General features: G+C 41.2%; 1 protein-coding gene across 1 annotated transcript in view; it reads right to left on the minus strand.

Moving 5' to 3' along the window:
* The window catches only part of LOC139742775 (chordin-like), a 68,056-nt gene that overhangs the window by 7,546 nt on the left and 43,928 nt on the right, over positions 1-16,582 (minus strand). The window contains exons 3-17 of the mRNA XM_071653294.1: positions 16,076-16,205; positions 14,057-14,170; positions 12,169-12,280; positions 11,470-11,557; positions 10,468-10,609; positions 8,255-8,401; positions 7,614-7,699; positions 6,898-7,048; positions 6,114-6,223; positions 5,165-5,281; positions 4,262-4,418; positions 2,932-3,188; positions 2,221-2,334; positions 954-1,139; positions 334-430 (exon numbers count right to left, since the gene is read on the minus strand). Coding sequence (XP_071509395.1) covers positions 334-430; positions 954-1,139; positions 2,221-2,334; positions 2,932-3,188; positions 4,262-4,418; positions 5,165-5,281; positions 6,114-6,223; positions 6,898-7,048; positions 7,614-7,699; positions 8,255-8,401; positions 10,468-10,609; positions 11,470-11,557; positions 12,169-12,280; positions 14,057-14,170; positions 16,076-16,205 — 2,008 coding nt within the window. The remainder of the gene's footprint in view (positions 1-333; positions 431-953; positions 1,140-2,220; positions 2,335-2,931; positions 3,189-4,261; positions 4,419-5,164; positions 5,282-6,113; positions 6,224-6,897; positions 7,049-7,613; positions 7,700-8,254; positions 8,402-10,467; positions 10,610-11,469; positions 11,558-12,168; positions 12,281-14,056; positions 14,171-16,075; positions 16,206-16,582) is intronic.

Below are 16,582 nucleotides of genomic sequence, written 5' to 3' on the forward strand. Positions count from 1 at the left end.
CCTCTTGCTTTCAATGTGTCAGATTATTGCATGATGCGACAATCACTGGATCGCTGTGTAAGCTACTCAACCTTATAATGCCCCCCCCCCTTAATATAAACTTTGATTGAAACATGGTAGTAGGAAGAGAGAGAAGTGCCGTTTTCCCATACGGCAAACTCTAGCCTCATAGAACAAAGCGACTGCGTTCTATATATTGGAAAGAAGGACAGGGTACATTGAAGATTAATATTCACAACGCTTTCATAGGCTGCTATGAAGTCATGTTTTTGATTGAGATCAATGTATTTCGAAATCATTCATTTGGGCTTTTCGACCTGCATGGACACTTACGTTGAGGGCAAGTCGGGCAACATTCGCCCGGGAAGGTGACGGGGTTCTCACACTCCAACTCCGGGCAGATAACAGGGTCGCAGATAGTCACGGTTTTCTACAAGCCAAAACAAAAATAAAACAAAACAAACAAAATAAAGAAAAGCAATAAACATGTTCTTGGATTAAGGTTGTTGAGGATTGTTATGTCAGTAGTGTATACAAACCGAAGTACCGCTTTTTAACTCTGTAGCCTGAGAAAAGATGATCGGAAGTGGAGTCAAGTAAATCCACAGAAACGTTGGCATGGGTAACTTCTCTCCACTGTTCAGCGGTAGCACACCATTTCCCTTGTACATCATATTCAACAGCATTAAGCGAACCTTAAAAAGCCAATGATAAAAATGTAATATGGTCCTCTCTACCCGTACCCAACTGGTTCAGTGCAAGAGCTGGCCTCCTGAAGGAGTTGCCAAGAGTAATTACCTTCACAAGTTGTTCCTCTCTTCTGTCATATTGAAAATATGCTGAAATATAAACATTCGTCTTTTTGTGTGTGTTTGTTTGATTTGTTTTAAAGTTGTATTTTTGTTTGCTCCATGACGTTATCAATGTGGTTACACGATGCTTTAAAAAAATACCTTGCAGGTACAGGTTGTGCATTTGGAGTCGTAGTCGGGTGACCAGCTCGACATCGGTGCCCGGTATCGTCCCTCGAAGAAGCACGAGTTGGGGTCCGCCTCCACGCTGTGCCCAACCTGCTGAGTCGGTACGGGGATCAGGTTGTTCCCGTCCGGGGAGTCATGGCAGGTGTTTGGTAAAACCACCTGTTCAGATAAAAGAGAGTGACACTACAGTTATTCAGTTATAAAGTTATACAGTTATTTAGATATTTACGAAGTGTTTGGTAGCCATCTTTGTCATCACATAACGAGGGAAAAACAAAAATAGCTTCTCTGAAGAAAAAAAAAGACAACAACAAAGTGACAGATTCGTCATTGTCTATCAACACATTCCGGAAGTATGACGTGTCGACAGAATATACAAAGTCAAGGCACTATTCTATACTGACGGAGAAACACAAATGTTTGTTCACTTGATAAAGCAGTCCCCTATAGCCCCCGACTGTCTGCACGAATCACGGCGGATTTTCCAAACACGAATCAGGAGTCGCGCGTACGTTCGAGAAGTTGGCATCAAAAGAGAGGGATTAACATTAAGTTGACAATCGGCATTTGTTTTTTTTATTTTCGTCATAATGTTGGGGCGACATAGTAGCCGACTAACGTCGAGTCAAGGTCGAGACTGGGAGGCGAGCTGTCCCTATAGGTAGCGTGTCTATGTCGGGCGTGGCATAAATAGGTCCCTGGTTCGACAATATTTCATGGGGTCCGGTTGATGCAAATTAAATGTGGGTGAGCTTGCCTTTGCCTAAAGTTGCTCTCTTTAAAGAGACAGTTCAATATTTCCCCCCCCCCCCCAATAGATTGAGAAGCAGAAAGACACATATCCCATACGTGAGAGATGTTTAGCTGCAATTACACTCTTGCAAAAAGCAGGTTGAATACTGTGTGAGGTGATTAGTCCACAAAAAACAACAAAAAACAACAGCATAAACACTCGTCCATACACTATACACATAAATCGTCGATAAAAAAAACCCGCACGCATAAGACCTACATGCGCACGCAACCATACACAATAGACGTGCACACCTAATAAAATGATTTGTTTGACTGACCTTTCTCCCTCGTTCAATAGCATTGGTTATCATCATCAACAACAACAACAACAACAACAACAGCAGCAGCAGCAGCAGCAGCAGCAGCAACAACAACAACTACAATCATATGAAAATGACGCATAGTGCAGTCGGCAGGGAAAGGAGGAACATTATATTCAACCTACCAGACCCCGTATCTCGCCTTCTCGATGATTTTTGGTGCTGACTTGGATGAAGGCCTGACCACGATTCATACTCGCCAGGAGACCCGTATCGACTTCACTCAATGTTCCCCTCGCCTGCAGAAGATATAAATTTCACAATGTCACGCTGAAAGTTAACACGACGCTTTGCCCTGGCCAGAGCAAAAATACAACAAAATCACTCTCTTCTCCCCATACAAGGGCAACCAAACATGCATGAGAATAATCCTGCAAACATTCTAAATTCGATTGCACTTAATGTAAATATACCAACGAACAGGAATAATAGATATGATATAATAGTTGTAATCAAGTTGATCTAACCATCTTACATTATCATGTCTCGCTCCTGAGTTTTCACGTGATGAGGTATCAAACCTCTGGGACGTCAAGTCTAGTCATGCTAGAAGTCAAGAAACCAGTGCTGCCCTCTTTTCAACGCAGACTCACAATGAAAAAAAAAAAAACATTAAAAAAACAAATCTGCCCTTGCAATGAACAAAAATTCATAACACTGATTGGATGTTGCTATGGAAACGGCTATCACAGCAACCTCCAATCATTGCAAACCTTTCACACAATATTGTCCATGACACCATTTAGTTACATACATATAAAAAAGGTCGTCAAGTGAATTGTCACTGACATTCTTCGAAGAAACCGCGCACGAGTCATACAGCCGCTGATACTTACGCTGTTACCCCGGAAGGCGTTGAGCACGAGACGCACGCGACTCTCGTCGTCTTCGATCACGCCGATCTCTGCGTAGTAGTGCGTCGACGCCGGCGGATCGTCGGTGCCGATCTCGTCCTCCGTCACGCTGTTGAGCCCGACCACGGCGATCTCGTAGTTGAGCGAGCAGTCCTCGTCGAGCACGAGCCACGCGTGGCCGGCGGCCCCTGTCTCCTGGGCCGGGTCCATGAGGGCACCCGACAGCTGGATTGGCATGTCTGCGAGCAGAGTGGGAAAAAAATCCACTGTGACATTTTACTGACGCATATTTGTTATAACCCTAGAACAGCTAGCTGATCAACTTGAAGTTAGCGATCTTGCTAATGTCATGCACACATTACGCCCACTGAAACGATGGAATCGTATGCATTCTTCTCCTTTAACTTAGCCCTACTAAATATCATGAATCATACAGAGTTTTCAGCCATTAGGAGAATCTGTTTTGACATACTGCCTGTTCATGTACCAAAATTTGACATTGTGACATTGACATTGATGAAAATCTACACTCACCCACTGTTTTTTAGAAGAGATGAACTATATAAATATCTTCAGCTATAAAGTGCAGTTACGTTTTGAGTTGACCTTGCAGTACTTCCTGACTTGAACAGATGACGAAACGACATGCCAAATCCACGCTGCAAGCCAGAACAAACCCAAACGATCGTCTGTTTCCCGTGAGTCTGTGTTGTTTTGTCATGGTCACGTGACTTACAACGGGTTTCAGACTTCAGACTGTGAACGTCTTAAGAAACACACCTTGTAAAGTAAAATTGATGTTTATTTTCTCCTATCTATTTTCTCCCATAAGTACATTTCACATGACGCGTCTTTGCCAATTGTGGTCCTAAGGTGATTGCCAAACAAGTTTTGATTAACTTAGGGTCCATAATCTGGCTGTCTGAAAGGTTGACGACTAAAGTATTATCGAAGAGTACCGGCGGAGCTCAATTCGATCAAGTATCGTCACGGGGTGATAATGTTAGCTTTTTTGCATGTAAGTGTATTTCAAGTTCCGTGTTCGACTGACAGGACTATAGGACTGTGTGACACCTGACTGCTGTCGTTGAGATTATCGTTTCCAGTCAGCGGTAGGAGACTAGGCTCATACATATCAGTAGAAGAACGACTCTTAACTCTGTGAACATGAGTAGAAGCATGTTTGACAAACGTGATTACAAATGAGAAATGTATGCAGTAAGAGACTCTTCATTCACACATGGATGCAAGGGGGAGGAGGTACCCCTAGGAATCGGGGAATGCGAGGGTGCTACTGTAAAGCCAAACGTACCAGCGTGAGTTCGTATGTGAGACTGGTAGGGCAGCTGGACAATGCGACCGCGCAGCTCCGACGTCCAAAATGCCCCTGTGGCCACATTGACGTAGAGGTCGCCATGATAGAACATTTGGAGATCACGTGGTTTAGGGCGCACCCATTTACCGCTGGCCTGTAAGAATTGATATGAAGATTAGAGATGATAACGTAATCCTCCTTAATTCTTTAAGCAAAAAAAGATACTTTCAAAAAAAGTAGATTATTAATATTGACGGTAGCACATCATTCTACACAATAACCCATACAAATTAGCTGACCGCTTGTTCCTTGGAGTTCTTCCACCGACAATGAGAAAACTTGGAGGAGCCAGGCTGAATATCGACGGAGTGACTACAATTCGAATTTTGAAAAAGAAAAAGTGATGATTAGTTATGGTTGATGTTTTTAGACATCTCGGGAACTCAGGAGTGGGAGACGATATTCAAATCATCGGGAAACATTGTCGGCATCAAAAGTAAAACAAAACATTTTTCTAAAAATAAGCGGACTTAAAAATGCAGGTAGTTATTAAGTTACGGCCGATGACTGGATGGAATACGTTACATCAGGCTTGCCTGTACACCGATAAGGAATCATATGAAGGCTTGAGGATCTTGTGGATGGAGCTAAGATAGCACTGCTCTCCCATTACGTGGAAGTGCAAATAAAAGATATGTAGATAGGTATATAGATGGATGTTAGTAAGATAGAATGATAGTTAGAGAGAGAGATAGATAGATAGATAGATAGATAGATAGATAGATAGATAGATAGATAGATAGATGGACAGATAGATAGATGGATAGATATATACATTTATGTGATCTGATCATGCTCAAACTTTAGATGTGTTCGAGAAGCTGGAGCAGGCCTACTCACCATCCCATCACGGTAATTGCCCAAAATGTCGGCCACGATCCTCCGCCTGTTTCTATTCCTGACTGCCATCTCGATGGTTATGGCATTCACTTCCGTCTGGATGCCGGTAAGACGAACCTGTGATTAAATACAAAGAAACAATTATCAATTGACATTTAACTTAAGTTATTTTGGGAATGACCATTAGAAGGTCATGAAAAATATCGTAAAACAAGTTTATGTCAACAGAGAGCAAACTCTTTTTAAAACTTAATTCAACAAGCTTTTGCTGCTCGAAGCAGAGTGATACAAAAGGTAGGCATCTGGGTCCCATTTCATTAAAAAAAAATTGCTATGCTAACAACTCTTGCTGGAATGACAGTTGTCATGGTAACGACAATAATCAAGCTTCCTGATTGGCTGTTGCTATGGAAAGATGATATTCTAGCAACAGTTGCTATCCTAACTTCTTTTATTAAACGGGGCCCTGGACTCATCCTGAGGAGTAAAGTTCGAATCCTTCTTATCGAGCACATTATTTTATGTTTTAAATCCATGATGTCCCTCTTTAGTTTCGACCCTGGATTCAAAGTGATTTTTTGACAATACTGGACTAATAAAATTTCCATAGGCCATATTTTTAATGTTGGATCAAGTCTTTCATGTCTTAAATAATACCTAGAAATAAGATGAATGACAGCTTATCCTGACCAGAAACACGGACTGACTAAGTGACTAAATTCAATAATTGAAGTTTCAAAATATTCTAACACATATATGGCTATGTTGTAATATATTGTACTTTTTTTTCTCCGTGAACTTTTATCAACAAAAATGTAAATTTGAATTTAGATTTGAATTTGACTTTGAATTATGTTAGCACTAGAAAGTAATAGGACCTTACATAATTTATAGATAGGATTGGGCATTGGGTGAGAAAATAAGGAGTTACCCAAGTCCCTCCCCCTACCTTGTAATGGACTGTCCCGTCATCGTCTACGGTGAAGATAGCGGAGCCGCTGGCACCAGTGGTCTTCGGTCGGTCAAGGGCCTGGCTCCCGGAGAGGACCGCGTGGATCACTGTAGAGGACGCCGAACAGGTAAAAATTTAGCCACATAATCTTCTTATGCCTGGATATACAACTAACGTGAATACCTGCTAACTTGATCTTCCATGTTTGACAGAAATGTGTTGAGAAAATGACATGTGTCCCTTTTTCTGTGTTTAAAAGCGTTTTCAAAGACCTTCATGATCTATGCTTTTTATTACAAAGAAATGCATTTATGTCTTATCATGAAAAAAACTGTATATAATTAAGTTCTATTACTGCCGCACGATAAATGTAATGTGAAAGCTTGGGTTACTACTGCAGGACAGATGAAATGATACAATTCCATCGGGTACGATCTAATCATCTAACATGATATTGGTATGCGACACGAATCGCAATTATTGCACAGTTTGACACGGTGTGATTATTTTCATGTTGAACGATGTGAATGGTTGCATAGAACGTACCCTCACGCTGATCTTCGTGGTTTGTATATACCTGCATGACCTGGGGGTGTTTCATAAAGCTGTTCGTAAAGTTACGAACAACTTACGAGCGACTGGTGATCAGTTCTGATGTGCTATACTTATCAACATTTCCATAATTCAACACAAGAACTGATCACCAGTCACTCGTAAGTCGTTCGTAACTTTACGAACAGCTTTATGAAACACCCCCCTGGTTCGTATTTTGAGAACTTACTATTGCACGTTCTGAGGGGCGTGATGTTTCCCCGGAGTGGCCCGTTGTCCTCTTCGCCGAGAATCGACACCGTCATCTTCAGCTGGCCTTTCGTCAAGGCTTTCTGCAAAGTTTTGGTGAGGCTGTCGAACACGTCGACGATGTCGATGGCCTGATCGGTCGAAGTCAACACAGAGACAGACACGTATTTAGATAATAACATGTTTCCACACGCCTCTAAAAAAAATTCCAATGGAACTTGATCGTTAGTCCTTCATTTTGGGGGAAAAGAGAACGATGGAATCTCTCATGCAGAATGCTTTATATCTTCTTCTCTCGTCAGTCTCATTAATTTGATGTATATTGTGATGAAAGGCATGCAAAGGGTGATAAGATTACCTGAGGGGGGAAATAAATGAGGATCGCTTAGACATAGTTTACAAATTATCTTGGAATGAAAGTGTCTTTTTTGGGGGAGTGTGTAAAGTAAAAGTCGTCTTTTTCTTAATCAAAATACTCGGTGATGTTGTGATACGATTGTACGTAAAGGGAAAAGTGTCGCAATTTTCACATGATCTCCTTTGACACACACCACAGGATTTCAGGATTTTAGTCATTGTATGAATTACCAAATTAAAAGAAAAGATGAATTTGATAATACTGTTTTCCTAATGATAGAAATGACTAGTATGTTTCAACACATCAATCAATTTCTGATACAATTCGACAAGTCATACCTCAGATCCCACCGTTACTTCCAGCCTTTTTAATACTGTGCTTCTCTTCGCAATTTCCACCACGATAGTCGCGTCTTCTGTCCTGTCTACATAAGCAAAAACAAAAAACAAAAAAAGATGACACAAAAAATAGAAAACGTAATGAAATGATTTCTTAACTTCTCACATTAAATAGCTTATCGAGGTGGGTAAAGTCCTATAGCTGTTTATGAAGGAGACCACTCGACAAAATCGAATCAGGAAATATGGCTTCCTATCAGTGCTATGCAGAGCCAAATATGGTGAGGGAAAAACGATCATGCAATCTTATTCCTCAAGCAAACACCAGATGCATTCGTTTGTATGTTTGTTTGCTATTGCTATTCTGTTGTTTTTCGCTGGCAGTAATTATTTCACCTCGTGTTTACACCCCCTTCATGGTCTTTTGATATGATTATTCTCATGTGGAAATACATATCACCATAACAAGTCTTATGAAATACTTTCGAAATGTGCATGAAGTTAACCTTTTGAGGAAGAAAACCAGGCCTGTCGAGTCGAGCATTATCTAAATGGGGAATGGACGCATCTCTGTTGCAACAGCATCAACAAAAACTTCTCGTCCTTATTCTTCGACACTAATGCTACTCGAGTTCCCTCACCTGACTCCACTAGACCGTCCAGCAGGGCGGCGAAGTTAAGAGTGATCCCTTTCTCCGACGTCGAGATCATCACCAGACCGCCTCTTCCGAGAACCTGGTTGACGGGACCATTCCGTCGCTTGGGCGTCAGGAGGACGCTAAAAGATTCTGCGGGAAATTAAACAAGTTTCAAGTTACCGAATAAATGTTACCATGTTACCGAATAAATGTTACCAAATAAATGGTTTGGTGCCTAACTTTGCTTTAGACAGTACAAGGAGATCAGCAACATCACTATAGGATTGTGAGGGATGATTAAACACATGATACACTTGTACACATTATTGTATATTCTATATTCATTGCAAACGACAGGGCATAAACATAATGGCACATTAGAAATCGCAGTGTAACAGTTATCATGCTATGTTCATAATTATTTTGAATGATAAATGCGTTCCCGACTCGTAATGGATGCTTTGAAAATACCTTTCGAAATCACTTATCAAACAAACTTACTCATTATGAAAGTTTTCTCCTAAAAAGGAAATCCATTCACCGTCGTGCGTATAACGCAGATACGATTTCGACCTACTTTCAGACGGTCAGCATGTTAGCTGATAGTTCAATAAACCTTGATTGCATAAGGCGCATCTACCGAGTCATTAATCTTAACGAGGGGACTTGACTATAATTATAACCGTGCTTACACATAAACATGCCGAGCTACGTAAACGTCATAAAACTTTTTACGGAACTGGGTCATACATTTGCCATAACGGCGCTCTCCGTTTGAACTGCTTATAAATTCTGTTCAGTGATGAGGAAGAAAACTAATGTCACTCCTTTCGATATCTTTGGTAATCAAGGACCATTCTGTTACATCCAGACTAAACTTGCTCTACAAGTTAGTGTAAAGAGTGACGCGTACATCGCAATCACATCTTACGTTGAAGATAGAGAAAGAAGAGAAAGCCTCTTCTGACACATTCCGCAAGATTTAAAAAAAAAAGAGAGAATCTTCGCAGGAATGGATGTGAAAAACATCTGTAAATGTCAACGGCACTCAACAACTCGCGCTATAAAACTCGCACTGAACGTCTGGCGTAGGTAAGAATATAAAACAAAATTTCAGATCCAATACTAAGCCCCCCCCCCCCCCCAGACTCTATGGAGATATTGCAATAATCTTCTTACGATACACATCGATTTCTCGAACTATGACAAAAACCCCGTCTTCTTTTCTTTTTTTTCGAAGAGACTTCTCAAGAAGGCTGATGTGAGTCCAATGTCAAAGTGTCGGTCCCCCATGCACCTGTTTCGTGAAAAGATAGATCGACCCCAAAACACATCCCTGGCGTGACCACATTCTGTAATTGTGTTACCATGGTGACGGACGGGAACAGCGTTTCGCGCGGAACCCAACTGCACTCATTCGCGCTTTGAAATCAACTCGCATTGTTTTAGAATATCAAAAAGCAAGACGAAAAGCATAAAGTCAGGATTTTGAGGACATCCATCTCTGCCCGTCCAAATTAGGTGATGGACCTCTTGATGTAATTTTGAAAGCTACGGGGTAAATCTTATTCAGGAGGGCGTTGGTTTGACATAGCTACACGCAGTATACAAAGCACATTGTATTTGTGATGTCATATGAAACAGAGGTTTTATAGGTGAGATGGGTATTTATGGCAAGTTTGCATCCAACAAGGAAAGCATTCCTTGGATGGAATGTTGAAAGCAAAAAGTCAATAGCATTCCAAAGCTGAGAACAGCGTTGTACTGTAGGATTAATCAAGATCAATATTGACAGGCCCCATAGGCAAAGACGGACTGTCATTGACTCATCGCAGTTAAATCTAATCCCGCAAGTCCTTCTCTTTTCAAATTTGAGGTTGTAAATTAATTGTACCAAGGTATCTCGGCATCATCATGACGGATGACACCATCACCACCAAAGACATCTTGGAATCTCTGCTGAATGAAAGCTTAAACTACAACATCATCATTTCTCCGTTTGGAAAGGTTATGATGAACTAATTGCTTAATCGAGAACGGGTCATCTCCTATAAGTCGCCATTTAGAAGAAATGAAGATAATCATTATTTTCAATTTGTTATAACGCTAGACTAGTCTTAGAGCAAGAGTGTGGTTTAAGTATTCTTTTGATTGGTTGGCGGCTTGTATGTTCTATATTTAAAAAAATAAGAGAGAAAAATCAGGTCCCTCCTTACCTTGAGAGAGAGCCCGATGAGGAAGAAGGCGACCCCGGATCTCGCCCTGCTCATGCGTTCTTGTTGTCAAGGTGACGAAGAGATTGCGGTTTCTCAGGTCGCGGGAAACGATTTGAGGCACGTTTCTCCATTCGCCGCAAATCTGCATCGGTTCGGGTAAAAGACCATAGAACAATATCATACGTCGATCGATTTGCAACCATTATGTGTTTTTTTTTTTTTTCATTTCGACGTCAGTCCGTCAATCACCAGTCTAGTGCTCTTGAAGAGCGAAAGCGAGACCTTCTTCGGATATTACAACATTCACATTCTTCTTCAGATATTTTGACATTCACGTTGTGAGTATCAGACGGTTTTTAAATTCATTTATAGCAATGTCTTGGGCACTGTTGATACCAAGGAAAAGGATGAAAGAGCTGATCAAGGTTTCAGAAGTCATACCTTTGCTTGAAAGCTTTTAGGAAGAATGATAAAGCAGGACTTTTTTTCTGCAGAATGAATGACGTTTGGACAGGAGTGGCCTACTTTCAAACACAAGTAGTGAACTCTCTATTTCTCTTCTCATCTCTTCTCCATTCTTCTCCTCTTTCCTCTTCTCTTTCATATCCCTCTTCCTCACTACACCTACACACACGTACACACACACACACACAGACACACAGACAATACACACACACACACATGCACATACCCCCTCAACGATACACCTGTTGTACCTCCCTCATACTCCGGCATGCGGAGCAGTCGTCGGGTGAAACCAGGGTATCGAGAGATATCGATACGGACAAGCTAACGATCGGGGTCACCGAGTTTCCTTGTTTGATATGATACCGTACATTTGTCTTTGCTCTCGAATTACCCCAAATATCGCGATTTGTGAGCCCTTGGCCTTTCGCCAAGACAAAAAAAAAAGGAGAGAAGAATGGAGGCGGGTGGATAAAAGAGAAAAAAGGAGTAGGAGAAAAGAAAACGACTACAGGAGAAATGGGGAGAAAGTGTTACCAGATCTGAAGAGAAGTCGCGGACGGTGTGGACGTGTAGCGTAGAGTTGAGTACTCCAGTAAATACGACCTCGACGGGAGTGCTGAGTCTAGTTTTAGAACATGAAAGAAAACGAATTATTTTGACTACCCTTGATGTCACTCTTTCAACTGCTGATGCAATTTACGGTTGTCATGGTCGTTGTTAAAAGTCATAATTTTGATGTTGGGGGAATTGCTAATCTCCACACTTCTGTCACGACCCATATTGTAAATGAATTCACTAACTCATTGAAATAATAATCAAAAACGTCATGGTGTGTTTTTTTGATAGTTCATTTGCTCCTTTTGTTGCAGTTGTTGTTGTTGTTAAATAGGTTTAGGACTGTGAAATCATTTCAGCTTCAGTCGAGTTATTGAGGATAATTAGTCACAAAACAATTATTCTCATACACAAATTGATACATCACGCGGGACCAAAAGTGGTCCCACTTAACATCCAATTGGACCCCATGGAAGACCAGCTATTGCAGCTGAATATGGACTGTCCAGCCATATTCTCAGATTTAAATCAAGCAATCAGGCAAACATTGTGGGATGAAAAGCACTATCTGCAAAATGACGTATCATCATTGCGTACTGAATTGATGATAGGCAGCAAGAATTATCAAATGCTCACAAATCAAGAATTCCTTTATAAAGCCGAGTCACATGAAAATACCTGGACACGTGGAGCGTGAAGTGTAAGTTGTTATCCATGAGAAGGAAGGATCCGCGAGCGATAGCATGTGTGTCCACCGAAGTTTGGCGACCAGAGAGAAGCGACACGAATGCTGGTAGGAAAAGAAAATCAAGCTCATTTTTTTCCTTTTTTCTCTTTCTCTCTCGATTTCATTCTTGCTAAGATATCACGCTATGAGGTGGAATGTGAAATATGCTGCGTGGAGGAATGTAGATGTCAATTACACAGTTATGATACTTTATGACAAATGTACTGATATATAGGACTGTAACCATTTGCCCTCCCTCTCCCCGCTACATCACGACTCAGAAAAGTCCATGGAAAGCTCCCTGCAACGCACATGACAAGTGTGTAAGCACACATGACGTAGTAACCTCAGTCACTCATGTAAGACACAACGATGGCATCAATCCTATCATTTACAAGCTTTATCTATTGTTTTTCTCTTCACTTTTTTTTTTGGGGGGGGGGGCAGATAGAAATAATAACTATTATAACAGCCATCATAATTTCATTTTCAATGACGTGTTCTAAACTTGCATGACCTGAAGGCACTTTGTCTCAGGAAAAGGTTCATTACAAAAAGGCAATGCCTGCAGGACCTCTGTCAAATTTGCAGAAGAATTTCCGATTATCCCCGTGGCGGGAAAGAGATCGCTGCAGAATGCGGTCAGCGGAGATGCGAGAGTTGGCCATGAACACAAAGGGGTGATTTTATTTTTCATTGTATTCTTCTTCTTTTTTTGAAATCTTTTTGGTGGTATGATTTTTTTTTCACGCCACTCGACTCCCTTTACTCATCATCAAAACAAAGTCCGTTATTTTGTCCTGCTTATCACTGTGAAAACTCTTGTTTGGAGTTCGACGCTCCGAGGGGGGTTGGATGCCGAGCGTGATCGTAACATGCTGCGGCCGTACGAGGTCCATGACACGACAGGTCTCCATTTGACGGGGGCAACATTCTGCAGCCCGGCTGGTAACCGGTGCCATTACTGTTACAAGCGAAAACTTTGCATAGTCATGACAAGATAAACCCTCGAAGATCAGCGCGCGGAAGTGATGGGGGAAATTCACTTATTGTTTGGGGGAAACTTTGGCTTTGGAGTTCACCGTAGTCAAAATTAAGTCGACACCGGTCCTTGTAGTGAAACGGGAGTCAAAACAAGACATGGAAATATGGCAACAATTAACATATTCCATAAAACAGCGAAATACAAACAGACCGGAGGTTTCGGCTAAAATTTCACAGCAGGAATGCCCCCTGCCATGATTATTCTTGAAACTGACCTCGATCAAATGAAAACTATTTACAAAGATTATCAGGTTTCGTCTCCAAAACGTCGTGTGGGGTCCCGCAAAAGCGCCGGGGTCATCGCAATTTTTTGAAAGTGGTGAATCATCTCGGAAAAAAAAAATGTCCAAACATTCACGTCATATATATAGTTTGAATGGAATTAAATTGAATACTCGTAGTTATTATCCAAGATGGCACGACGCCGGGTTTGAAGATCAAAGGCAAAGAAATGCATCAGAGGAATAGGATTTACTTTAATTTCCCAGCTGACGATCTATTAGAAATTAGTCTTTAGTGTCTGAATAAACAAAGTTTAGAATTGCATAATATCATAGTAATAGTAAATATAGCTGTTATATATTTTCTGTATGTCTATATAGCTGGACCGAGGCCTGGGGGTGTATCATAAAGCTGTTCGTAAAGTTACGAATGACTTACGAGCGACTGGTGATCAGTTCTTGTGCTGAATTATTGAAATTCTGATAAGTATAGCACTTCAGAACTGATCACCAGTCGCTCGTAAGTTGTTCGTAACTTTACGAACAGCTTTATGAAACACCCCCCTGGTCTTACCTTCGCCCTGAGAGGTCTCTTCCGTGCCTTCTGTTGAGGCCGTGTCGTCCGGGTAGACGTAGTGAGACTCACCCGACGTCGAGCCGCTGCCCGACGAGGGTTTCTCCTTATCGGCTACGAAAAACACAGGGGAGCAACAAAGCAATTAAGGAAAAACCTGGATTCAAGCCATCTATATATAATTTTTCTGGATAAACGTGCATAACGCTGTTGTCATCCATCGAAACAAATCGGGGTCATTTTTTCTGCATAGATAGAAAGACGACATAGAAGCTATTGGACAAACGACAGTTTCAGGGTAGTGTGTGTGGATGAGCATTGGAGTGTGAACGTATAAATTGAATAAGGACACTTGCTCAAGTCACAACTCGAGAAACGCATTAGGAAGGTTTAGAATGATAATACAAAATAATACATCCGCTATTCCTCAGCTTTCAAATACATCCATCTATCTGGTTGGAGAGTCCACAAGGTATCAAAAAGTAGACCTAATGGGAGTGGATAGTCTCCATGCAAGACTGAGCAATGTGTTTGCTAGTGGTCGACTTATTATGCAGATGAGAAGGGAAAAGCAGACAAGCGACTGGATGCCAGACTATGTACGTTTCATCATTCTGGCACATGACATGATCATAGAGATCACTGTCCCTGGCGCGGTCACGTGGTCTCATAGTGTCGCCTGTTTGTGAAATACTCGTCTGTTTAATACTGTCAGGTCCTGCGATCACATATCATCTCAAAACAGAATTATTACTGTCACACAGACAATGACGGGCAACCAGCCAATACGAAGTTATTTTGTTTTCTGGGCCCATTTGTTTTGCTCGAAGACATACTTATCATGGTCCGCATTACTTGATACAATTGTATTTGCTAAATACACGCTCTATGTGCATTTCCGGCAATAGAACCTACTAGGATTATACTATAAACAATATGATAAGGTGCACTGGAATGCTGCATATTGGGATGTCTAATTATTCGTGTGTGGAAGATTTAACTTCAGGCATGCTAGATCGTGACAGATCAAGTACGACTACTTAGACATTCGCGACTGATTTTTCGATTCGACTGACCATGCTGACAGTGTCATTAATACCTCTGGGGATATGGCAACAGTGCAATGCCGTGCTTTTACGCATATGTCATTTTAAAAGTAACATCAAACTAAAAACATAAGAAGTGATATTCTATGAGTCTCATGGTGGTTTTGTGTGAAGCATGAAGCTATGTCTTACAATGCCGCGGTGTGATGGAATGTTCTAGGGAGCAGTTGAGCTCGTAGGGATGAATTTGACGACTATCATATCCTACAAATGATATTATCATCTACATTGTCTGACCTAAAACGAGACAAGAAATCTACAGAGAGGAATATAGGGCCTGAAACTTTGTTGATAGACTAAGTGAATTGAGGTAACCTTGCCATGGACAGGATTTGAGGACAGGTCAGATTAAAGGCACCTTGAGAAGGATAGGATTTTCGACCTTGTTTGAGCTACATCAGTCGAGACACCTTCAGAGGTGCATGCAAGACGTGAGGTCGCACTGAACTAGCTTTCAGTCGAATGGACAACATATCCATATTATTATCATGATCGGACATCCGGGTATTTTGCGGAGGTTGAAAACAACCCTACGATCGGCGTATTCTTTAAACGAAATTACTTACTTTTCTTCCATGATTGGCTTTGAGATTCCATGAAACTGTCAGATATGGTCCATCTTAAAATTTCTGATAGCCACAAGAAATGTTATTGATAAATTACGCAAAAGATTGAATAGGAGATCGAGGAATCTGAATGCCGACGCCGTGTCGTCTGTACACCCTGTATCAGCACGTAGAATCACACATTGTACGCTTGTACATGCACAGCATTCACACTCCATGGACAGGAGAGCTGTTTATTTTCACTCCAGCAAGACCGGAAGTGACGTATATCCGACCATGAAAATATAGTGTGAATAAAATTGTGGGACGCTGGTAATGAGAGGGTTAGATAAAGTGAATGAAAGTACCTTGAGAAGGGCAGGTTTTACAGCAGTCTCCAGGTCGTATGACGGGTTCCTCTCCGCCCTCACACACCACCTCGGGACACTTGATGTTACGGCAAGAATTCTTTCCCGTCAGAACACCGTCAGTCACTTCCTGCAGATCAAAAGCCATATAGATAGAAAGCACTTTTGTTTTAATATCACAAGTTGACACAATTATTTCAACAGAAAAATAAAGATGCTTACATGCAAACTACAGATTACGGTAAGAAACTGTATTATGTTATTTTATCCGGTTCGCTTACTTCTTATACTAGAATTTTAAAAAAAAATGAAACCTAGATGCATTTCCCATACATTTGTGACGATACAACGTTTCTGAGCTGCCAGCGTCACCTGAATGTCATTTTGACTCTAACTTGTTACACTTGCTTCAACTTTTGTTCAGCCATTCATTCTACGAAGACATAAAAAATTACATCCATATTTAAGCGATATAGTCAAATTACGTGGTATCACGATTATCGCCGT

The sequence above is a fragment of the Diadema antillarum genome, unplaced genomic scaffold, assembly GCF_040938485.1.
Source record: "Diadema antillarum isolate AM-2024a unplaced genomic scaffold, OU_Dant_1.0 seq00001019_RagTag, whole genome shotgun sequence".
Classification (NCBI taxonomy): domain Eukaryota; kingdom Metazoa; phylum Echinodermata; class Echinoidea; order Diadematoida; family Diadematidae; genus Diadema; species Diadema antillarum.